Source organism: Cynocephalus volans, chromosome 1 (assembly GCF_027409185.1).
Source record: "Cynocephalus volans isolate mCynVol1 chromosome 1, mCynVol1.pri, whole genome shotgun sequence".
Taxonomy (NCBI): Eukaryota; Metazoa; Chordata; class Mammalia; order Dermoptera; family Cynocephalidae; genus Cynocephalus; species Cynocephalus volans.
The window spans coordinates 201,393,070-201,418,635 of record NC_084460.1 but is presented as its reverse complement, the minus strand read 5'-3'; the positions used below and the strand labels follow the sequence as shown (position 1 = coordinate 201,418,635).

General features: G+C 38.5%; 1 protein-coding gene across 1 annotated transcript in view; it reads left to right on the top strand.

Moving 5' to 3' along the window:
* The window catches only part of DPP10 (dipeptidyl peptidase like 10), a 686,000-nt gene that overhangs the window by 635,748 nt on the left and 24,686 nt on the right, over positions 1–25,566 (top strand). The window contains exons 18-19 of the mRNA XM_063093496.1: positions 4,924–5,022; positions 5,130–5,199. Of these exons, the coding sequence (XP_062949566.1) occupies positions 4,924–5,022; positions 5,130–5,199 (169 nt within the window). The remainder of the gene's footprint in view (positions 1–4,923; positions 5,023–5,129; positions 5,200–25,566) is intronic.

Sequence of the window (25,566 nt, the reverse complement as noted above, 5' to 3'; positions counted from 1 at the left end):
TCCTTGATGAAAGATACAGAGTTTAAGTATTCAAACTTTTGAACATTATAATAAAATGTTTGGGATAGCTTCCTTGAAAATACACTAGTGTTTCAATATTCTGAGGTTGTTTACATTTTAGCAATATAAAAGGAACCTCTAAGAACATCTAATCTCTCAGGTTTGTATTATAGAGGAAGACATTATAGATACTCATCAACATATAATAAGGTTATATCCCTATAAACCCATAATAAATTGAGAATATCATAAGCCAAAAATGGATTTAATACACCTACCTTACCAAACATTATAGCCTACTTTAAACATGTTCAGAATACATAAATCAGCCTCTAACTGGGCAAAATCATCTAACACAAAGCCAATTTTATAATAAAATGTTGTGTCTCATGTAATTTGAGTACTTTACTGAAAGTGAAAGACAAAATGGTTGTATGAGTACTCAAAGTATAGTTTTTATTAAATGTGTATTGCTTTCACATCATCATAAAGTTGAAAAATAGTTAAGTGGGGCAATCATAAGTCTGGGACCATTGTGTTTACAAATGACATAGTTTGATGAGTATGAGATCACACATAGAATTTGTAATCCAATGGGACAAACACAATATTAAATGGTTATAATAAGATATGATAGTTTCTCTGGTAGAAATAGACACAGTTTAGGGAAAGAAGAAGTCTTTGGAAAGGCATTTCAAATGAAGAAATATGTATGTACAAACATAGAAAGGCATGAAAATGTTCACTTTTGCAAAATAAAAGTTGTTCGACATAGCTGGAAAAAAACATTTAAGAAAAAAGCAAAGATGGATGAGGCTAAAGGAGTAGACTGGGGCTAGATCGTAAAAGTCTTATGTTTCCTTTTAAGGAGTTTGGATTTAACCATTAAAATTCAATGATAAGCCATTGATATTTTCTCAAAAATTTCTTATTGTGGTTATGGAGTAACTGCAAGTAGGCATACCATCCCCCCCGCCAAATAAATGAAAAAAAGAATGGCAAATAGAATATATGAAACAACTGTTTTGAAACAACATTGTACAATAGTCAGCATCGGTCTCTTATCCCTGAAAGAAGAAAACACATTAAATTAGTATTGCAAGTTTCCTGGTGTTCTGGCTAGAAGAATTACTTGAATTATAGCATAATAAGGAATAATCTAAGCAGAGTGCCACAGTATCCCTGAGTTGAGGAGACAGAAATTGGTATTCAGAAGGGTCAAGGCTTATGGAAAGTTGGGAAGGTGGGCTGACACTGGAGAAGAAGAAGCTACATGGAGAAAGAACCCCGGAAATCCTGTGTAAGGATCACCTTGTGTCTGTTGCTGAAATACTTGGCAGTAATACATAGAAAGACCCTTCAGGAGCCTGGGCAAAGCCAGAGCTTACACAATGCTGGGATATGTTTAAGTTGCAATTAAGCAGAATACTGGAACATGTAAGAGAGATCCCAGCAGAGTCATGCCTATCAGTAGAATTAAACTGGACGTAAAGCAAAGGTTACTCAAACCCACACTAAAAAAGATATCTTAAGTTTTAAAATAGTCAAGTTGACCTGAAAGTAACTTCAACACCTGCCAGAACAAAATACAATTTTTAAAAGCACACAACAAAATCCAGAATATGAAAAGGTAAACATCACAATTATCAGTATCGACTAAAAAAAAAATTACTGACTATGTGAAAAAAGTATAAAATATGACTCATAAATAGGAGAAAGATCAGTGAATAGAAACAGATTCTAAAATGACAGAGATGTTGAAACCCGCTCACAAATACAAATACTGATTGATAAAAATATGTTAAAAATATCCAGAAAAATAACTATAGTGAGATAAGCAGAATATATATCTTATAAAGGAACCTTGTGAACTTAAAATATTTTAAATAAGAACTTCACTGGAAAATACTAAAAGTAGATTAGACACTGCAGAAGAAAAGATCTGTGACCTTAAAACAATATTGATAGAAACTTTCCAGTCACAGCGAGAAAAAGAATGAAAGAAATAGACAGAACTTAACTGTAGGCTGATATCTGTATCTATAATATTTGTAATTGGAGTCAGAAAAGGGGGACAATCTTGGAACAAACATTTGATGAAATAATGGCCAATAATTTTCCAAATATGATGAAAAAAAATTGCTCAGTAAACCCCGAGTAGAATAAATCTCAATATAAACACACTGATTCACTCACAAGCAAATTGCAGAAAATGAGTGATAAGGGAAAAAAAATCTTAAATCATCATCTTAAATAAAAATAATCATTTTTATTTTTTTAAATAAAAAGACAATACAGTCACACTTTAAATACATAGTAACAAAGAATGACTTCAGACTTCTTATCAGTAAAAAGCAAGATAAAAGACAATAGAACAAAATATTTAAAATGATGATGGAAATTTAAACCAAACCAAAGTCCTCAATCTAGGATGACAAACCTAGAAAAAACACCTCAAAAGTGAAGGTGAAATAAAGTTCTAAGAAGAAAAGGACACATTTTGAACTAAATGAAAATGAAAACACAACAGAGCTAAATTTAGGGATAGCTCCAGCTGTGATTAGAAAGAAATTTATGTCTCTAAATTATTACTTTATGAGAAAGGAAAGGTTTCAAATCAATAATCTGTTTCTACCTTAATAAATTAGAAAAAGATGGGCAAATTAAAACAATGTTGAAAAGAGGAAATAATAACAATAAGAGTGGAATTATGAGGATACTTCAAAATTTCATGGGAAAAATGTAATTAGAAGGTAATACAGATCTTTCCATGAACTTTTTGAAGATCCCTGATAAATGATATGGAAAGTGTACTAGATCTAGAGAAAATGCGTAAAACCAAATTTGCTTCCTTGACAAGATCAATAAAATTGATAAAATTTTAGTGAGACATAGAAAAAGAGAAAAATACAATAGCATTGCCATTTTCATTAATGAAATAAGTGATTATAATACAAATCCTACAGACATTAGAATGGCAATAATGGAATATTGTAACAAATTTTATGTCACTAAATATGACACTGTAGATAAAATGGACAAATTCCTTAAAAGACACAAATTGTTAAACATTTACATGAGAAGAAATGCAGTATATAAAAATCCCATCATTTACGAAAATTTTTAACACACAATTAGCATTCTTCCTACAAAGGAAACCTCAGTTCCAGTAGCAAAATTTATTAAATTAATACCAAGCTTGCATAAACTCTTTCAGAAAATATTAGGCTAGCATTCATGAGAATTCAAGTCCAGACATAGACATTGCCAGTATAAAAACAAGATCAAACTTTCTCATGAATTTAGATGCACAACTCCTTTACTATATAATAGCAAATACAACCCAGCAGTTTGTAAAAAGGATAATATATTGTGATCATAGGAGGTTTACCCAAGGAATCTGTGATTGTTATAACCTTCAACAATCAATGTAATTCACCATATTGCACTGACATCTCAAAGGATTTAGAAAAGAAACACTTGGGGCCCACCCCGTGGCTCTCTCGGGACAGTGCGGCGTTGGGAGCGCAGCAGCGCTCCCGCCGCGGGTTCGGATCCTATATAGGGATGGCCGGTTGGTTCACTGGCTGAGCGCGGTCAAAAAAAGGACAAAAAAAAAAAGAAAGAAAGAAAAGAAAAGAAACACTTGATAAATTTGACAAACAACAATAATATTAAATTAATAGTAACTACTCAGCAAGGTAAAAATAGAAAAGAGATTCCTTAACTTGATGAACAGTGTCTGCAAAAATACTACAGCTGACATCATGGTTAATGGTAAAAGACTAATGCTTTTTCCCAGGATTGGGAAAGTCAAGAACCCCAGCTCTTAGTCCTCCTGAAACATTGTATTAGGGGATTTAGCCAGTAAAATGGGCAAGAAAAAGAAATATAAACAGTAAAACTGTCTTTATTTGCAGAAGACACACTTGTGTACAGAACAAAAAACAATATAGAAATTTCAACTATTTTATAAACTACAATGCAAAATTTAAAGTAATGTAAAATACTATTTAAAATCATATCAGCAATCAAACAATAGGAATAAATCTAATACAAATGTATAAATCCTTAAAATGAAAATTGTATAATATTGCTGGGAGAATTTAAAGACAGAAATGGATAAAGACACGCACATATATATCTAGGAATTTGAGGGCTTACTGTTTTTAGTATGTGAAGTTTCCCCAAATAGAACTGTGGATTTAATATAATATATATCAAAATTCCAGCAAGTATATCAGTAGATGCCCCCTTTGTGTTTTGTCAATTGTTTTTTTGTTTTTTTCATTTTCAACATTTTCTACAACTGTATTGTCAAATTCATTAATCTTTCTACTGAAGTATCTAATATTCTATTAATCTCACCTAGTAAATGTTTTATCTTATGCCATGTAATTTTCATGTATCTCAGATTCTACCATTTTTATTTTTAGAAATATGTTGCATGCTTATGCTTTTTCTACCTCATTGAATGGCTGAACTATACTTGTCATCTCTGTTTTAATATTCTTATCTGTGAATTATATGATCTGTGTCATTTCTAAGTTGTTTCTCTTGATTAAATTTTGTATTGGTATGCAGACACTGAATTTCATCTCATCTGATGTTAGATAATTTTGTATTTCTTTAAATATTCTTAAGCAGAGTAATAACATGATCAGATTTGCATTTTGAAAATGTAAATGTCAATTCCAATGTATAGAAGCAAATGGAAAAAAATTCAATGGAATAGAGGAGCTCAGTTAGAAAACTGCTGCAGTAATTCAGGAGAGAAATAGTGAGAGTTTATTCAGTGCCTAGCACAGTACCTGCCAACAGGTACAATAGTAACAACAACTGGATGATTTTTTTGCTGTGTGGCACTGATTCTTGATTAGTGCCTAGGAGTTAGTTACTTACACTACCTTTTCTGGTTTACAGAATATTTTATATTAGAAAGCAATTCCATGCTGAAGGAAGCTATTCTGAAGAAGAAGATAGTAAAGTCAGAAATTAAAATCCTTCATATTGACGACTATGGTAAAGTTTTGTGCATGCTACGTTATTCAAGAACAACTTTCTCTGCATCTTATAGTTTTACATGTAAATGACTCTCCATCTTTAATATTTTGCTCTTTCTTTAAAAGAACTTCCTTTACAGTTGTCCTTTCCCAAAGATTTTATGGACCGAAACCAGTATGCTCTTCTGTTAATAATGTAAGTATTTTATTTGTGTTTTGAAATAAAGGAATCTAAAGATTTTATAATTTTTTTTATGTCTCATATGACAGCATTCTGATTACATTGACAACAGAAGTCCTATGTGTGTTGTTAACCAGGGCAGCTGACAGTTGCATTGAGTTCCTCAAGGAACATCACTAAATTATGTGTTTATGTGTAGGGATGTGTAATTTTTTGTATTTCTTGCATCCCAAGTTAAATTCACTGTTACCGTTATCTGGAATAGTGACACCAGATAGTTGGTTTGCAGAGGTCTGCTTAGCAATTACTCAAGCTCAATGCTCTTCATCAGTTTTTCATTTTTCTTTTTTCTGGCAGCTGGCTGGTGCAGATTGAACCTCGGACCTTAGTGTTAACAGCACTATGCTCTAATCAAATGAGCTAACCAGCCAGCCCCTCTTTATCAGTTGTTTAATGCAACATCGACGAAATATGTATTTCCATTGCTGAAACAGTTGGTTAACAGTTGGAAAACTTCTATCAGTTTTCCTTTGTGAAATCATGGCCAGCAGGAAGCAGCTCCCATGCTCAGAAAACTTGATTCTAGTTTTTTCGACCTTGGAATTAACCTGGGGTTTTAATTTATTCCTAGTTTCTGTAAGACTATATTGTGGCTATATAGTATTGGGCACAGAGGCCCCTAACTTCTAATGAGTAACTTTGTTTTGATTTAGCATTATATTCCTGAGAATTATTAGTTATTTTCTTCTTAAGAACCCAGGTAGCATATTGATATAACAGTGCTTAAAATTGTCAAGAAATATACTGAGAGTCTTAGTAGAATCAGCAAAAATGAAAATAACTTCACTCTTTATGATTGCCACGTATAGAGAATACATAGTGTAGACTGCCTGGATTCAAATTCTACTTTTGCTCTTTACTAGCTGTGTGTCCTTGGACAGATAACTTAACCTCTTGCAAGGTTAAGTTTCTCTAAATATAAAATACAGCCTATGTTTTAAGGTAGCTTTGTAGATTAAATAAAATATGTCATATAAAAGCCTTTGCACAGTGCCTAGCATATATGATTCATGTAATTTTTGGAATTATAATTCATTCTCTTTATATAGATTGCATTGACTTGACCTCATGTAGTTTCTCATGTTTAGAGCTTTCTCCTTGCTCCTTGCTAGCCAAAAGACTCTGAAAGGTCTTGGTGTCTTCCTAAGGAAGTTCTTATGTGCTCTTTCTTAATTCCTTTGTTGTCTCTTTCATGTAGTTTTCTTTTACCCCCCATTTAAAATATATGTGTAATTCACTGCGGAAAATATTTAAGGCATTAGAATGGGACAAAAATGAAAAATAAAATAACCTCATCTTCTGTCTCAGTCATGTCTCTCTTTGGGGAAAGAGATTGTTTTTTTTATTCACTGAAAAATAAGGTTTCTCAGGGAGAGTGACCCTACTAGGCATTCCTATGTACCAGCACGTGCTGAAGACCTTCAACATGGAAGATAAAAATGACTGCCCTTGAAACATGTCATCTATGAAGGTGGATGTGTAATTTTCTCACTTGCATATCACCAGGCTCTAGGTCAGTGTCACACCTCAAGGGAAGAACAGACAGGCATTGCAGATTCTCTGTTTTCTGAGCCAGAGAACCTGACTGGTTCATCTTGGCATCAGACTGGAGCTTTGGCGTGGTTGATTTTTAGTTCATATGAGGAATATAAAGACCTTCTCAGGAGCTGATTTAAATATTTCTCTTGCTGGAAAGGGATACTCCAGTCTTTTTAGAAGTGGGATAGTAGAATATAGATGCTGGACTTGAAGTTGGGTAGGACTGGGTTCAAATTGGAGCTCTAAGATTACCAATGCACTGCTTAATTTTTCTCAGCTTCTGTTACCTTGTAAATAAACTAGAAATAATAACATGATAATATGTTAACATATTATCAATAACATGATAACATATAACATGATAATAATAACATAATAATAATAACATGATAAGAATTGGTCCTCTGAGTACCTCTCTCGGCCATGTGGTAAGAAAGGTTGGTTACCACAGCATTTGGTAGAGCATAAAGTCTTGCAGATAGTATCTAATAAATTGTAAGCATAATAATAATTATTATCATAAGTAGTTGTATTTTTAAATATTTAAGTTTATCAATATAAATATTTAATGTGCAATTTAGTACCCATAAAATTATTTACTAGATACTGCTAAAGCAGATAAAGTAGTGTAGTCAGGCCCATAGAATTTACTTTGCTACCTTTTTGGTTGATAACGGGAAGAATGAAAACAAATGTTTAATCATTTCTAGTTATTTCAGCTTTTATGTACTGTTTATACTAAATATTAATTTACTTCATCCAAATTCCTTGGTTTTCAGAGGCAAACTCCCAGGAGCTTTGCAGAATGTTACTTAGAAAAAGTAAACCAAGGATTTTTTTTTTCTTTTTTGAGCTTTATTTATAAAATGATCTATTCTTTAAAAATGCATGATTATTTTTAAAATATTTATGCTTGGAAACATATATGGGTCAGCATGGCATAAATAGAGAGTATTTTTTAAGAACTTTTAGGGCTGGCCAGTTAGCTCAGTTGGTTAGAGCATGGTGTTATAACACCAAGGTCAAGGGTTTGGCTCCTACAAGGCTTTAGGGCTTTTTTTTTTATTCTTCTCTTAAGATTAAACTTTCAGTGACAAATTGACTTTCCATTGTAAAAAATAAAATAAAATAATAATAATAATAATAATAATAATTATTATTATTATTATTGAATTTTTTAAATAAATGAGCTATTAGACAGTGATGAACAATAAATAGAGTGACAATTATTTAAATGAGTCTAACAGGTGATTTAGTGATTTTGTTGTCACTACTGCTATTCTATGTCTGGTATTCAGCAGACTATGAGATGGGTTTACATCCAGAAAATTCTGTGATGAATGCATGAGTTGGAGACAGGCTATGGCAAGTACCTGAGTGGCTGAAAGAAAGGTTGGCCTTGAAGAAAGTGGTCTCTGGCAATTTGGAAACCCCTTTCTGCTAAATCTTCAGTGTGTGACATCAGAAGAATTGGTCCTCTGAGTACCTCTCTCGGCCATGTGGTATGAAACCCAAACCTAATTTCATGATATTGAAACTACGATTGAATCCATGGGGACAGAATTTTTTATTGGAATGGAATGTCTAAGAATCATTACACCCCAGATGGATCTCAGTGGCTTGGATTTGCTGTGGTCTCTATGGAGTCATGATCCTCTTTTCCTGGACTGTTTCTCCAGTTCTCCCTCTAGACACCCCTGTTTTCTCCAGCTTTCTGTGGAACATTATAGGGAGTCCTTAAGCCTGGGAGTCTTTATTTTTTAGTTATTCTATACACATTTATATCCATTTCAGTATTTATAACCTCAAATTGTTCTTTTTTATGTTATTATTATTTTCTACTCATGTATGTGTAATTTAATACAATACACATTTATCTTGTTACTTTTATGTGCAAGAAGCTGTGTTAATGGCTATGGGGAGATAAAAAAGTTTATAAGCATTTTGAAGTCTGTAATAGTTTTGTAGATTTTCTCAGTATATCTCCACAATGCCTAGCATCCACAGAGGAACCTTCTGAAAACTTACTATCTTGTAATTCTCTAATAGTGTAAGACTGAAGGTGATGTGGGAGATATCCTACAATTGCAGATATTTATTTGATTAAAAAAAACCAAAACATATAAATCTAATATGCCTAGATTCTGGTAGAAGTAATCCAGAGAGTTGCACAATATTAAAAAAGAAGGATTTTTTTTTTTTCTCTTGTCTCCACAAAATGAAGCAGCATCAAGCTTGGGAGTTTAGTTCAGTTTCAAGGGCCAATCATCTCTTCCCATTTTCTACTATTTTTTGTTCAACTTATCCATGCTGCGCTCGATAAAGTTCTAACCCAGAAAGGCAGCAAATATTCAACAAGTTATATTAGATTCCAGAATGCAACATTCTCTATCATGCCTCTATGAATTTGTTCCCTCTTCCTGAATTCATCTTCCTTGAAATCTCAGGGCATTCATGGTCTTCCCTCAAGTCATCTTTCTGAAGCTTTTTCCCACCCCCTTTCTCAGTCCATCTGTCTCCTATCACAATCCCCAATGCATATCTCCTCCTACAGCTGCAAGCCCTCTGTCAAAGGCTCTCCATAGGTCCTGAGCCAGATTGGTTGCATTATCACTTTTCTACTGCACTCTAATTTTTTTGAGGATATTTTGATATGCTATTTAGGGAATCCCTGATTCCCACTAGATTTTGTACCAATGTTTCTGAGGAAAGATCCACAGTCTAGCAGTGAGTATTTAGAGACTTAATTTGTAGACCAATTAATGGAATATTTCAACATGTTTAAAAAAGAGACTTTAAAATATTTATTTTAAGCATTCCGTATGTTAAACAACGCCTGATTCATTTGTGTATTCCTCATAGCAACTAGCTCTTGTCTTAAGAGTCACTAAACAAGTATGTGTTGAGAGAATAAAAGGATGGTGTCCAGAAAACAGATGAGCATGGTCACTATTACAGTTTTGCAACTAAACCATTCTAACTGGAGAGCATTATTCATTTTTATCTAGATATTTTCATCACTCTATCAATGTTTTGTGTATCAGAATCCTATAATTTGGTCATCTTGATAGAAGTGAGCTGTTTGCAAGGTGTTTTCTGTATGATTATTCTGTTAAATAGCATGATGTAATTAATTGATACATTCACAGTTATGAAATTATCCAGTTACTCATATTCAGCAGTCAAGATAGCATCATTACTGGTTTCTCATACACACATTTTCATTTTCTCAAACAGTGTGAAATACTGTTTAATATGATTAGCATCAAGTTCAGTGAGCCATCGTGTCTTTCTTTGATTTTAGAACCGATGGTGTTTTTCGAGTTTGCCCTCTTCTTCAAGTCCCTTACCAGCTATGCATCCTGGATGATCCAGTTCTTATCTGCCACACTGTTCTTTACCCACACTTTCTTTTCTTTAGTTTATTGCTCTATCCACTCTCTCTTAGTTGCTTTTCCAATCTGCTGCTGGGCCTAACTCTGCGAAATCTATATCTGCAAATGTAGCTCTTCTGCTTAAAATCATCTCTTTATTTGTTCTTCAATTGATGAAAAATTTACATTCCCCAACACAGCATACTATAGTCTTCATGATATGTTTCCTACTTATATCTCCATTTTTCAACTCACACCAGCCACCCCTTAAAGAGAAATTACATGCTCTGGATATAAGAAAACTACTTTATTCTGGAAAATACCACCTCCTCAATCATTCCTTTGTGTGCTTTTACATTGTCTGTCAGTACCCTTAGTTTCCTTGACAAAGTGGGAAAGTTCACTTCAAGACATATGAGTACATTCAGATAATTAATTCTAAGCACACCTCCACTATAACCATGTAACCACACCAGATTACACTATTTGCTTTGCTGTCTTGTAAGACCTGTGCACTGTGCACAAAGCCCACATGTCGGGATGGCTCACCTCACAAAGACCATGAGACAGAGACCAATGCAGTCAAGCAAGAGGAGTTTATTTCCAGCATGCTGGGGTCACTCAGCATTCAAGACAAAAGTGACCCCAAGCCTTTAACACAAGAGCTTTTTATACAGTTTTTTAGACAGACTTTCACAATAGGATGAGTTGTTTACTGTTTACAGGTTATCAGAGGTGACCTTTGGATTTATTGGTGGGCTTTAGCGAGCTGGTACCCCAATAAGGAACAGTGCACTTCCCAATCATTTATCTTCCGGGTGGCTTTTAGATAAGGAGCTGGTCAGTCAGTTCCTGGAACCGGGTGGTGTTTTACTACCTTCCTGGAATTTAATGTGTCTGGGCCTGCCTTACTTAAAATGACATTAGTTATGTTTTCTTGTTTTTAGCAAGCATTAAATACAGAAGCAAAATAAGCATGTTAAAGTTATATTTTTTTCTACAATTTCCCCCTTTTTCTTGTGCATATTTCAATCATGAAATACTTGTCTCTTGTTGATTTAATTCCTGATATTGTTGTCTTAACATAATCTGAACAGTGCTAACACGTTCTCTAACAAAAGCTACTAAGCGATTTAAAATGCAGGGACCAAAGGTCAGAAGTAACACTAAAATAACTAGTGGTCCTAGCAGGGTAGACACAAGGGTAGTGAGCCATGGGGAGGAGTTGAACCATGACTCAAACCATCCCTGATTTTGCTCTTTTTCTTTTTTCTTCTTTTGGCTAGGCCTTCTCTAATTCTGGCCATGGAGTCTTTAATTACTCCTGAGTGATCAATGTAAAAACAACATTCTTCTTTTAGTACAGCACAGAGTCCCGCCTGCTGAAGGAACAAAAGGTCTAATCCTCTTCTATTTTGTGGGACCACTTCAGAAAGAGAGGTGAGGGACTCTTGTAATTTAGTGCTTGAATTTTCTATTTCTTTAATATCAGCATCTATGGCTGCCTGTAAACTTTGGTAATTCTGATGTTGAATAGCCAGAGCTGAAGCTCCTGTAGCTGCCCCAGCTGCTCCCAATCCTAAGCCCAAGAGAACAGAGAGCGTGATACTTAGGGGCTCCCTTTTGGTTTGGTAGTGCCTGTTATCTTTATCCCAATATGATAATAGTTCTTCATAGGGATGGTAAACAAGCCGAGGCAGCAACTGAACCAGAACACAAAAATCCTGGGTTTCTTTCAGGACCTTTGAGCTAACACAAGGTGTAACCCCAGTAGCACAAGCCCACCATCCCCCTGGAGGGGGCAACAGATACATGTCACCAGACCATTTAGTCAAGTTGAGTGTCTGGTTGCACAGCTGGCTCTGTGAGGAAGGTATTTTTCCTATGCAGGTGCCTTGTCCTGCAACAGCCAACAGAGTCAGTTTGACTTGTTGTTGCTGTCAGCGACAGTCTGAGATATCAGTTGTAGTTTTAATTTCATCTGTGAAGGCTATTCCATCATAATATGGGGGAGCAACATTATAGCAAAGCCAGCAGGAACGGGTAGCATTGGGGTTTGTACTATTTAAGACCTTGAAGGCCTCAGAGATTAAGCGGAATAACCCAGGTTGTTTTTGAGGCTTAGGCTCAGGGGGCTGAGTTATTTCCTTTGATACCCTAGTTTTGGACCCCCTAGTGGGAGTTGAGGACTCTGGTTGGGTACTCAGGGGTGCTGGGGTAGTCTTTGGTTTGACCCCTGGCACTAGGTATTTATTTGGGCCTATGGCATTGTACTGGGTTTCTGTTTTGAGCTTGATAGTAAACAACAGCCCATCGTCATATTCTGTTTTGTAAAACCATAGTCCCCATGTAAATCCCTTTTCCAATCCGATGGCTATCAAAGTATTCTTCTAAATCCCAGTTGCCTGGGGCTCCTAAAGCTAGTTTACACATATCTGGAAATAAGTCAGGTCACCACCCTCCTGTAGTCACCTTGGATTGACTCCAGATTGTATCTTCCACCCCATTTACAACATACCAAGTGAAATTTCTGGGGATATGTGGACTGCTAGCTCTTGGGCCCTGGAAGAGAATTGTTAGGCATAAGAGGAGCAAGAGAGTTTTCATCTTACAACATTTAGGGTGTCCGAACAATTTTCAGTTTTAAGGGGTGTTCCTTGGAAGTCTGGACTCTCCAGGGGCATCTCCCGGTCCTTGGTCCTCTGGCAGCGCAGGTTTTACGTGCGAGGCATGGATCCAAGCGGAGATCCCGTCTACCTTTACAGCCGTTGGTGTCATCAGGAGCACCAAGTAAGGTCCTTTCCAGTGGGGTTCTAGGGTCTGGGAGCGATGTCATCTCACATAGACTGTGTCTCCAACCTGGAACTGGTGAGAAACTTCAGGGGTTCCAGGCTCATAGGCGGCCACCAGCTGCGTCCAGACTTCCTTCTGCACCACTTGTAGTCCTTTCAACCTGGCATATAAGTCACTGTTACTGTGGCAAGTGGGTGCAAAAGCATCCCCCAGTAAAGTCAAGGGGGCAGGGGCACCATAGAGAATTTCAAAGGGAGTCAGGTTGAAACAGGAGGGGGTGTTCCTAGCTCTAAACAGGGCCAAGGCAAGGAGCACCACCCAGTCTACGCAAGTCTCCGTGGTTAATTTAGTCAGGGTCTCTTTTAGAGTCCTGTTCATCCTTTCTACCTGTCCTGAACTCTGGGGTCAATAGAATTTCCAATTGACCTCTAGGTGTCTGGCCACTCCCTGGCTTACCTTGGCAATGAAGGCGGGTCCATTGTCGTACCCGATTACCTTGGGTACCCCGAAGCATGGGAAGATTTCTTCTAGGATTTTCTTGACCACGATGGTGGCAGTTTCCTGCTTTGTCGGGAATGCTTCTACCCTTCCAGAGAAGGTGTCTATAAAAACTAGGAGATACTTATAACCATATCTGCCTGGCTTGATCTCTGTAAAATCTACTTCCCAATACATACCTCGTCTGTCTCCCCTGAGTCTCTTGCCAGGTCCTGCTGTATTTTTGCAGACATTTACTTTTTGACAAGGTACACAATTTTTAACTATCTGCTCTGCTAATTGATTAGCCCCATGATATGATATTTTGTTCTTAGGGCAGTCTGGACCAATTTGTTTACTCCCAGATGAGTCCATTGGTGGATTTGTTTGATCATGGTGCATGCTTGTTCTTGTGGCAAGATAGGCTTGCCTGACGCTACATGCCAGCGCCCTTTTTCCTGATTATAATAGTAATTAGAGTCCCTTGAGATCACTGCTATGTCATCAGCAGAGTATTTAAACTTGGGCTTTTCTAGCTCAGGGACATTAACTAATAGAATAGAAGTGGACCCGTGGGCTGCCGCCCTTGCCTCAGAATCGGCCGAGTTGTTTCCCCTGGCAATGGGGGAATCCCCTTTCTGGTGGCCCGGGCAGTGTATAATACTCACTTTTAGCGGTCCGTGAAGGGCCTCTATCAGGGCTACAATCTCTGCCTTGTTTTTGATTTCTTTTCCTCCAGAGGTTAGCAGGCCCTGCTGTCGATAGATGGCACCGTGCACCTGGGCATTGGCAAAGGCATATCTGCTGTCCGTATAGATGTTGATTCTTTTGCCCTCTCCTACTTCAAGGGCTTTTGTGAGGGTGATGAGTTTTGCCTTCTGGGCGGACGTTCCTGCAGGTAAGGTCTGTGCCCATATCAGGTTCTGGCCATCTACTATAGCAGCTCCTGCCTTTCGTACTCCTTCTTCCAGGAAACTGCTGCCGTCAGTAAACCAGATGGCCTTGGCATCTGTCAGAGGCTGATCTAACAAGTCTTTCCACCATCCATGTGCCTCTACAAGCACTTGCTAGCAGTCATGGATAGGAGGGTCAAGGTCAGGGTCTAGGAGCAACATGGCTGGATTTAAGCTCGCCGGGGGAGCAAAAGTAACCCAGTCTGAATTCAGTAACAGAGTCTGATAGTGAGACATGCGAGCATTTGTGAGCCAGTGGTCAGGGGGCTGGCGGACAATACTCTCTAAGGCATGAGGTGCCGAAATTACCAAACTGTGACCCATAGTCAACTTGTCAGCATCTTTTACCAGAACTGCGACTGCCGCAATGATTCTTAGACAAGCTGGCCACCCCGAGGCTACTGGGTCTAGTTTTTTAGACAGATATGCTACAGGTCTTTTCCATGGCCCCAGTTTTTGAGTTAGGACCCCCTTTCCAACCCCCTTATTTTCTGCCACATACAGGTGGAAGGGATTGGTTATGTCGGGGAGCCCCAGAGCCGGTGTGGACATTAAGGCTGTCTTGATGTTGTTCAAAGCCTGTTGTTCTTCCTTTCCCCACTTGAAGGGCTGACTCTTCTTATTGAGGGGATATCACGGGGCTGACATCTCAGCAAAACCAGGTATCCATAGGCGGCAGAACCTGGCAGTACCTAAAAATTCCCTGACTTTTCTTGGATTAGCAGGTGGCGGAATGTGAAACACTGTCTCTTTTCTGGCCTCAGACAACCACCTCTTCTCATCTTTAAGTAGGTACCCCAGGTAACTGACCTGTCGCTTGCAGATCTGAGCCTTTTTGGTGGAGGCTTGATAGCCCAGTTCTCCCAGCTCTGTGAGGAGATGCTTGGTTCCTTCCAGACACAGTTCTTCATTGGCTGCTGCCAAGAGGAGATCATCTACATACTGCAACAGAGTTACCTGGGGGTTAGAGGCCCAGAACATAGCCAAGTCTTGGTGGCCTCGTCAAAGATGGTGGGTGAATTTTTGAACCCTTGAGGCAGGTGGGTCCACGTGAGTTGCCCTGCTAGGCCTGGAAGGCAAAATAATCCTGACTTTTTACAGTCAGCAGCAAACAGAAAAATGCATCTTTGAGATCCAGTACCGAATACCAGGTCCTGTCTGGAAGTAAAGAACTTAAAAGATTATAGGGATTAGGGACGGTGGCATGGAGGTTGGCCACACGTTTGTTTACCTCTTGGAGACCCCGGCTGGTAGTCGTTAGTCCCAGGTTTTCGGACGGGCAGCAAGGGCATGTTCCACGCTGATTGGCACTTCCATAGGATCCCCAGCTGGAGCAAACGGGCAATGTGGGGTTGGATGCCTTCGTGTGCCTCTCGGGACATTGGGTATTGTCGGACAGCTATAGGACTGGCCTGAGCCTTCAGCTCTACGTGGACGGGGGGCCGGTTTTTAGCCTTCCCTATCCCTGCAGTTTCTGTCCACGCCTGGGGCTAGTTTTCTAACCACCTGTCCATCTGCCCAGTCTCCCGCCCTTGTTTTTCAAACAACTGGTATTCATCTTCCAGCCTGAGAGTTAGTACCTGGAGAGGCTTTCCTTGTCGATCTAACACCCGAGGTCCCTCGGGGTCAAAATGAATTTGAGCACCCATTTTGGTGAGGAGGCCTCTTCCCAGTAGTGGGTAGGGGCACCCAGGAATGACAATGAACGAGTAGGATACCCAGCCCACGCCTAGGTCCACCGTTCTTCGGGTAGTCCATGAGTTCTGCTTATTCCCTGTAGCCCCTTGTACCCACGAATTCTTTTTGAGAAGGGGTCCATTTGCTTGTTGTAACACTGAGTTTTTGGCTCCAGTATCTACCATGAACCGAGTAGGCTTCCCCTCCACTTTTAGAGTTACCCTGGGTTCGAGGAGGGGATCTGAACCCCATCCCCTCTAATCACTGTCCTCCTGCAGGGCCAAGACTTTGGGGGCCTGAAGCTTTTTCTTTTTCTTGGAGCATTCTCGAGCCCAGTGTCCATTTTCCTTGCAGTACACACATTGATCCTTTGCTAGGGGTCCCTTCCTGTTGCCCGGTACTGTCTTATTAGTTTCCCTGACTACACTGGCCAGAATTTTGTAAAAATTTCTTTCTTGGTGCTTTTCTCTCTTTATTTCTTTAGCTTCCTGCTCTTTCTGCTTTCTTTCTTCTTTTTCCTCCTCTGTCTCTCTATTATGATAAACCTTTTCAGCCACCTGCATTAATTCCCTCAATGACTTATCTTGTAACCCTTCAAGCTTCTGCAGTTTCTTCCTGACGTCTCTACTAGACTGGTCAAAAAAAGCAACTGTCACTGTAACCTTGTGCTCCTCACTACTAGGATCATACGGGGTAAACTGACAGAATGCCTCCATGAATCTCTCCAAAAATGCTGACAGAGACTCATTGGGCCCCTGGATCACCTCTCTTACCATAGTCAAATTGGTGGGGCATTTTGCTGCCCCTTGAACACCTGCCATTAGAACTTGGCGATAGACCTTCAGGTGCTCCCTACCTTCTGCCAAGTTAAAATCCCAGTTAGGTCTGGTCAATGGAAATCCTGCATCTATGACATCAGGGAGGAGGGTAGGTCACCCATTGGCTCCTGGAACATTCTTTCGAGACTCCAGGAGGATCTGTTGTTTCTCCTCGGTGGTGAACAGGACCTGGAGGAGCTGCTGGCAGTCATTCCAGGTGGGCTGATGAGTAAAGAGAAGGGATTCTACAAGGTTAGTGAGACTCTGGGGGTTTTCAGAGAAAGGAAGATTGTGAGATTTCCAGTTGTAAAGATCGGAAGAGGAGAAAGGCCAGTACTGTAAGGGCTGGTTGCCCTTTTCATCAGGAGGGCCATAAGCCCGCAAGGGGAAGATAGGTATCACCTCCAGAGAAGCTGCCCATCTACTGCGCACCCACTGCGCAGGACCTTCTTGTGCTCTTTGTGGATCCTCTGGTGGGGCCGAAGGCTCTGGCGGGGCTGAAGGACGGGCTGCCTGTGGGCGAAGGGAAGGAGGATAAGGAGGAGGAGGAGGATCAGAAAGAAGCCAGTCTGGGTCAGTGGACGGCAGGACTTCCGGTTTCTTTTCCATTCCTTGGAGGGCAAATACAGCCGATGGACCTGTTAGGGGAACAAAGGGGCAGACAGACCCACGGAGGAGGATCCGTGACTATATCTTCCCAGACAATGATACAAGGGATCTGGTCTGGGTGACTGTTAGAACTAAAAATCTTTCTTTTTACCTCCGTGATCAGCAGTGGAGAGAAGGAACCTTCAGCAGGCCACCCGAGTTGGAAAGTTGGCCACTCCGAGGAACAAAGTGCCGCTCACTTATTCCTTCTGACCTGCACAGACAAATTATTAGCTCTGTCCTTCACATCAGTCCAGTATTTCAGAGTCAGACTTAAAGGGGTTGAGACAGTCTGCCCCATGTTGCCCCAGACAATCGTCAGTCCACACACACACATGCAACCAGACAGACAAACACCAAACACTGACGCACCCCTGCCACGGGTGCCACAACCAGATTATCAGAGAACTCGGGAGAGGTCTCCTTCCTGGAGATCTCCCGTGGAGCCAAACTTGCTTGTCTCCCACAGAGGAATCTGGAGCATCGTCCAGGATTCCTGTGGCTGCGACGTGCCGGTATGTCTACCTGCCGCTATGACCACTACAGACCGATGGCTCCGACTCAGAGCCACTGAAAAGCCTAAACCCGACCGATGACTCCCTCCCAGAGCCACCAAAAAGCTAAAACCAGACCGGTGACTCACTCCTGGAGCCACCGAAAAGCTAAAACCAGACCGGTGACTCCCTCCCGGAGCCACCAAAAAGCTGAAACCAGACTACAGCAGACAACAGAGACACAAAGACAGACACAGCAGACAGACAGACAACCACAGTACCTGCTCGAGCAATCCTCCATTCTCTAGTCTCTGGTCCCAGAGAGAGCTGCTTCCTGGCCAATGCACCAAAAATGTAAGATCTGTGCACCGTGCTCAAAGCCCACACGTCAGGATGGCTCACCTCACAAAGACCATGAGACAGAGACCGATGCAATCAAGCAAGAGGAGTTTGTTTTCAGCAAGCTGGGGTCACTCAGCATTCAAGACAAAAGCGACCCCGAGCCTTTAACACAAGAGCTTTTTATACAGTTTTTTAGACAGACTTTCACAATAGGATGAGTTGTTTACTGTTTACAGGTTATCAGAGGTGACCTTTGGATTTATTGGTGGGCTTTAGAGAGCTGGTGCCCCGATAAGGAACAGTGCACTTCCCAATCGTTTATCTTCCGGGTGGCTTTTAGATAAGGAACTGGTCAGTCAGTTCCTGGAACCGGGTGGTGTTTTACTCCCTTCCTGGAATTTAATGTGTCTGGGCCTGCCTTACTTAAAATGACATTAGTTATGTTTTCTCATTTTTAGCAAGCATTAAATACAGAAGCAAAATAAGCATGTTAATGTTATATTTTTTTCTACAGTCTCTTCTATTAAACTTTCAACTCCTTGTTGGTAAGAACTCCTTTTGAATTGTTTTGCCTTAACACAAAATGAAGAATTATTTGGTAGGATGAATGAATAAATACATGAATGCTTGAATGAATAAGTAAACAAATAAATCAACCCTGAGTTTGTCACTAGGAATTGTTACCAAACTCAGGTCCAGCTGCCTGCTGCTTTGAGAAGGAAAGAAAAAAAACATTCATAAGTCAAATGGTTGGTGTTAGAAAAGCAGATGTAGTCAGCTCAAGGAGATGGTGGGCTATCTCACCTCAAAGATTTAGATTTACTGAGGCATTTTAAGAGAGAGGTTGAGGGAATGGAACATGGGAGGTGAAAAGCAGGAGAGAAGGAGATGTGAGCTATGAGGGGGGATCTGTGTCAATGAATCTGTTACAAGGTCTTGCCAATGCCTCATCTGGTTTCTGTTCTCATCTTTGCTGTTATCTCAGGACCCTGCAAGATTTTTGTTTGCTCTGGAGCAGAAGCAACTCTTCTGCAAAGTCTTTTGCACAGTTTTGCTTCACAGAGCTCTGGTTGACTTAGCTGGTGCCCAAGGTCAGCTTCCAGTCATGTGGCCTTGATCACTTCTCAAAACTCTACCAGCCCCCAAGAAAGCACTGTTAGCTTTGCAAAGTACTGATTAGCTTCTCACCTTCATTCTACTATTTAGCAAGCAAGATAAGAAAGTCACAGGATGGGAAGAGTGGAGAGAAAAAAACTATTCCTTTTAAAAATCCACACCCCACACCCCCTCACAGCACAGGCAGTTTGGGGTTCCAAGATGGCTTCCATCCTGCTCACTCCAACAGAATGTATTAAGTTGTGGTGGAGAAATAGGGAGAAATAAATGATTTGAGAGTTTTGAATGGGCATAATTTTAGCCTTCTGGTTGAATCGATTTCTCTGCAGTAAAGTTTCAACTCAGTAAAATGAGATGTGTTTCTCATTTCTCTCACACTTTTCTTGGATAATGCTGAATATTCGTTGATTTTTATGTTCTTTTCATGTTTTTCTCTACCATTTGATTATTCAGATTATCATATTAAAATAATAAGAATCAATATTAGCTACCATTTATTGAGTGTTTCTTGTTCAAGGGGCATCAGACTAAAAAATATATAGATACCATATTTGATCCTTACAGAAACCATGAAAGGTAAATATTCTTGTCCCCCTATTAACAAAAGGAAACTATTGACTAAAATATACCGTGTATATTTTCCCCAAATTCATGTGCAAAGCAAAATTAAGGCTTGAATCCAAGTTTTATTTATTTATTTTCTTTGGATCAAAATCCTCTAGTCTTTCTGTTACCCAATACCACCTGCTTTCATAGTCCTCTGTGTTTTATTGGCACATTATCTAAGAACGCTGAACTGAGGCTGGCCAGTTAGCTCAGTTGAGTGGTGTGCCCTGTAACAGCCAGGAAGGGTTCAGATCTCCATACTGGCCAGCCACCAAAAAAAAAAAAAAAAAAAAAAAAAAAAAGAAGCACTGACCTGAATCAGAAGAGGCTTCTCTACAGCTTCTTCCCATTTAGTAGTTTATGATAATCTCTGGAATGTAACATTTTTCACATGCACCATGCTAATGCTTTGCTGTAAAATATCGATTATAGAAATCATGACTGAGTTAATGAATATTCCATATACAAGATCAAATTTTCAGCCCAGATTGTTTCATAAAGTTTTGAGTCTAACCAAAATGTTCACCTTAAGGGGAATCTTTATACTCCTTATTTATTTTATGGATTCCTAGATTTTTGAGATCAGATTGTCAGAAGTGATTTTGTTTTGTTTCCCAAGACACACATATTCCCAAAACCCCTAACATTATTCGATTCTGCATTTATTCATGCCACATAGACATTCACTTCAGCCTCAGTTTCTTGCAAAAAAAATCACATATATGTACTGTCTAATATGAATGAGAAAGATAGCTAGTGTTTGTCTCAAAGAATGATTATTATTGCTTTGCCACATAAGGAGGTTCAAAGCTTAAATTTTAAGTGTCTCATTTTTGTTAATCTTCCTCATTTAAGTGGTTGGAAACTGTACCCACACTGTAATACACAGGAACTGATTAAGAGGAGAGAAGGCAGTGACATTCAGTCTAGGTAATGGAAGAGGAGAAGGTGATCATTTCATTTTCTTCTTTGATCATATTTAACCTTGTTCTTTCACGATCTGTAGATAACAAATCTCAAATGTCAGCACTAATTTCATACTACTATTTAAAGTTGTACAAATTCAAGTTTGATGTATTAAGAAAGTGCCATAGAGAAAAATCCAAATTCAAATGAATGTGTACATAATGAATAAGGTACATTCTTTTTGGTGATTCTTTTAAATTGACACATATATGTTTGTGTATGTATGTACATATATGTACATACACACACACACACACTATTTAGGTCTTTTGCTCTGTTAATATAGATCTCAGGTATACATGGACTCATATGAATGATAAGAATTATGAGATACAGTTTCATACAAATGATTTGGGTTCATTACTAGTTTTGTTTAAAACATACAAGTATGCTATATATTTGAAGATATGCTACTGAATGCTTTTCATAAGAAATATTTCCTAACTTACCTGGATTTTAGGCTTGGATGGTCATACATTGAGTCATAAATGAAAAGGTAACCTACATTTAAATCAGTCTTTTTTCTGTTTTAATGAGATATTTGTTTCTAAAAAAAAAAATGTTAGAATATTATGTGTTTAATTTTATATGATTTTGAAAGGTTAAACTAAAGATACTGAGATATAGTATTTTCTCCCTTGGTAATCACACAGAGCCCCAAGTTTGAGGAGTACATCAATGACATTACATTATTCCAGGATTCTTTTATATCTTTTTTTCCTTTTGCCTTATATATGAAAACGTTGTTATGAAGCCTATTAGCATGTAGGCAAAATAAAAAAGAGTTAAAGGGAAGCTATGCCCAAATGACAGGCTTTTCTTCTGTAACACCACACATATTCCTGAGAAATGAGTAATACACAAAATCACTCCCTAAAAATAACAAGAATTCTAGGAGAAATGAGACTGGGGAAGAAATTCAAAACCGTCATACTTTTAAAACAAAACCACAACCCAAACAATAAAATTCTTATTGAAATACCAGTAAAGTCTTAATTAACATTTTTGTTTTGAATCAGTCAGTCCTTTTCAACCTTGAACTTGGGCATTTGTGCTTCCTTAAGGGCATGCTCTTCTAGCTATTTTTATCAAAATTATAAACCTTATCTATGTGTAGCCTTCTTCATTAATCCACTGTTTGAGTCTGTCTTTGCAGCCTCTAATATCAGAGTTCTAAAAAAGCCTAAAACAGAGGAAGTACTGTAGGGGGTTGAGAAACTGCTGGAACAGCCACAACTCATCCTAAAGAAAAAAGCATTTGTCAATTTTCAGCTTTTTTCTTAATGTCTTAATATACACGTATAGTTCAGACTTTGCTTGATTATGCAAAAGCGTGCCCCCAACTACCTCCAAACACAATGTCTTGGGAAGAGCTGTGCACGAACCACCATGACATCTATTTTACACTGACATCATCTCCCTCTGTATCCATCACATATGGAATATGTCGTAGCAGATAAATACATGATGCACAGAACAGACTGCATCTTTGAGAATTAAAAGTGTTAAAAGTGGTATATTAATACATATATACATATACATTAATTTATGCTATGTATGTCTTAATTTATAAGTATACTCAAAAATATACATCTATATAACAGATAGTATGCAAGACACTGTCTATAATTTTTTTTTCTTTAATTTTTTTCTCACAGTACCATGATTATACCAGGACAGATATTATAATCCCCATTGCACAGGTGAAGACGCTTGGGTATCAGAAGTGGTAGGTAAAGTACCACATCTGCCTAAAGGTAGAAACAGCAGGAAGATCCATTTTCAGACTTTTATTACTTTTCCCCCAAAAATGGCAGGGATAAAGGCATTCAAAAGATGTGGTGTAAATTCAGGAAAAGGCCCAGAATTAGAACTTAGTAAATAAATAAAAGAGATTTTTAACATCTTAAATTTTTTATCTTATTCTGGCTAAGATTTCCAATTTCCTTTTGCTTTGAGGATATAATCACTTACATGCAAAGATACTACAGGACAATTTTGTTGAGGTCAACTCTTGTGATTGTGTTCTCTCAAAGAGGTGGAGTTATTTATTTATCTGTGGTTTACAGTTTTGTTTTGTTTTTTTTTAACCTGCCTGTGTGTCAGTTTATTAAATTGTAACATGGGTCTGCTATTAGTATTTGCTCATAGTCAGTGCTATAATTATTATCATTTCTGTTTAATTGACACAACAAAGTAAACTAAGATGAAAATTTTCCTGTGTTTATGTAGCCATGTTTCCCAGTTGATAAACTGATTTCTAGAATTCAGCTAAAGGATTCTATAGTTAGAAATAATGTTGTATAACCACCATACAATACTGAAGGTGTCATGATGCCCCACCTAGGATGAAATGCAGGTTCAATATTTTTATAAAATTAGCATCCATTGCTATATTATAAATCCATTGCAATCCCTGATATACATCTCATGTGTTGCGTGTCTCAGTATTGTACTCACAACATTCAATTTGTATTCTCCCTCAGAAAATGGGGAAATCTAAGTTTATTGTGGAGATTGTCACCTGCTGCTTCTTTCAGGATGTGCAAACTTATTCTGTTTCTATGCAAAATACCCCTTTGTTCCTCAAGCCGGCATGTGGAATATTTTTTTATTATCATGTCTAAAGCAGACCTGCTGCATAAGAGGTTTACATTACAGGTATATACACATAAAGAATGAGGAAGATTCTCCTGTTTCTAAAATGTGCTAAGCTTTCCTTTAACTGTGAGTGATTTAGGTGTGACCCTCTCTAAATGCAAGGGCTATTCTATCTCTGTGGTGATATAGCTATTCCCAGTAACTGGTAGAAAAGATCATCAAACCCCCTTTCCTTTCTACTTTCTCACCCACACCCTTAGAAATTATCTCAAATGGAAATTGGCCAAAGGATAAGAATTAATGTAGTAAGACTTTGACAGCAGAGATGAGTAGGAGATTGGAGCTTCCTCCCATTTTATTGCATGATTTCTGTCTGGGAGATGTCTCTGAGGCCCTTTTCCACTGGTTCTATTCAGATATTTTCATGTGCTGTCTAAGATGTTTATCCTGAAGTTAATTTTGTGTGGATAATACTAACAGTCCATTTTTGAGTTTTAGAGATGGTTCATTAATATCCATGCTGTTCAGTGTTTCAGCTTGTGTACTGATCAGCTTTTCAATTTTTGGCTTTCTATTCAATATGAATAACTTGATTTAAAGAACTAAATTCTAATTTTTCTTTATTGCTTTCATGATAGTCGTTATGCAGTTTTTGCATCAGGCTAAGGAGACAGTCTCTGGCTTCCATTCAAGAGAAAGAACAAAATAGAATTCCCTTCAAGTAGTAGAAGAGTGCCTTTGTTAGACAGTAATCGATTATGGCACGAGGGAAAAAGGGGGAAGTGAGACAAGAAGGGAAGGATAGGAAAAAGATTCAGTTTCATTAATGCAAAATATTTTCCCAAATTTAGAGATCAAGAAAAAAAAAGACATTAAAACATTAAATATTTCTTTTAGGGAAATATTTTTTTAAAGAAACATTAAATGCATTTTTTGGTTTTATCTGAAGTCAATGACAACTCTAATGGCCCTAAAATGTACTGAATTGACCCATAGAAGAATGATAAGTGGAAATACTAAAAAAAATAATTTATTTAAGTTCAAACTGCAACTGAGATCAGAGACACTCTGAATCTTAGCAATTTAAAAAGAAATTTGAAAGGGCTATTTTCAAGAAGCTTATAAAATACCTTGCATACATGAGTAACAAATGGCAAAAGTGACAGGTACTCATTCAACAGACATATAGCGCTCAGGCTAATGTAAAGCTCAGACTAAGGTCAGAATCCTGTCAACATAGCCAATTGTAGAGCTCTTTTAATCCTGTTCTGGTGCCAATTGTAGGGCTACACGATCACGCCAGTTGTCGGGCTCTTTTACTTGCTGGTAATCCTGCTCCAACTGGGCCAATTGTGGGGCTAGGGCTGGGTCTGAAGCTCACAGACCCCTCAAGCCCACTCCAGACTGGATCACAGACCCTTCACTCACCAGGCTGGGTCCCCAGACCCCTCACATGCAGATCTATGAGCTAGGTAACCAGCAAACAGGTCCTTGGAAGCCGTAAGTTGGAAAGCATGGCCGCTCCTGCAGCGGAGGCCACCTGGGGGAGACCACAAGTCAGATCGCGGTGCCTCACACGTGCGCTAACTCTGCCCACACACAACCTATTCACAACAAATGCTCAGCAAGATTCTGAACATGTGAGGGGCCCTGACCATTTTCCTATATTTTCCCAACATATATCCATGTACAAAATACACAGTGTTTCCATTCATGTGAACTTAAAGTTACTGCTAAATAACTGTAATTCAAGTCTGCAAAGATTTGGATATGTGACACATAAACTATTATAAACAGAATTGTGTAAAACTTTATACATAAAAAGAGATTTTAAAATTATGTGTATTTGTGCTAATAGACTAGCAGTCAAGAACACTTTTGCTGACAAAAATCCACTTTATGAGGAACTGTGTTGTTG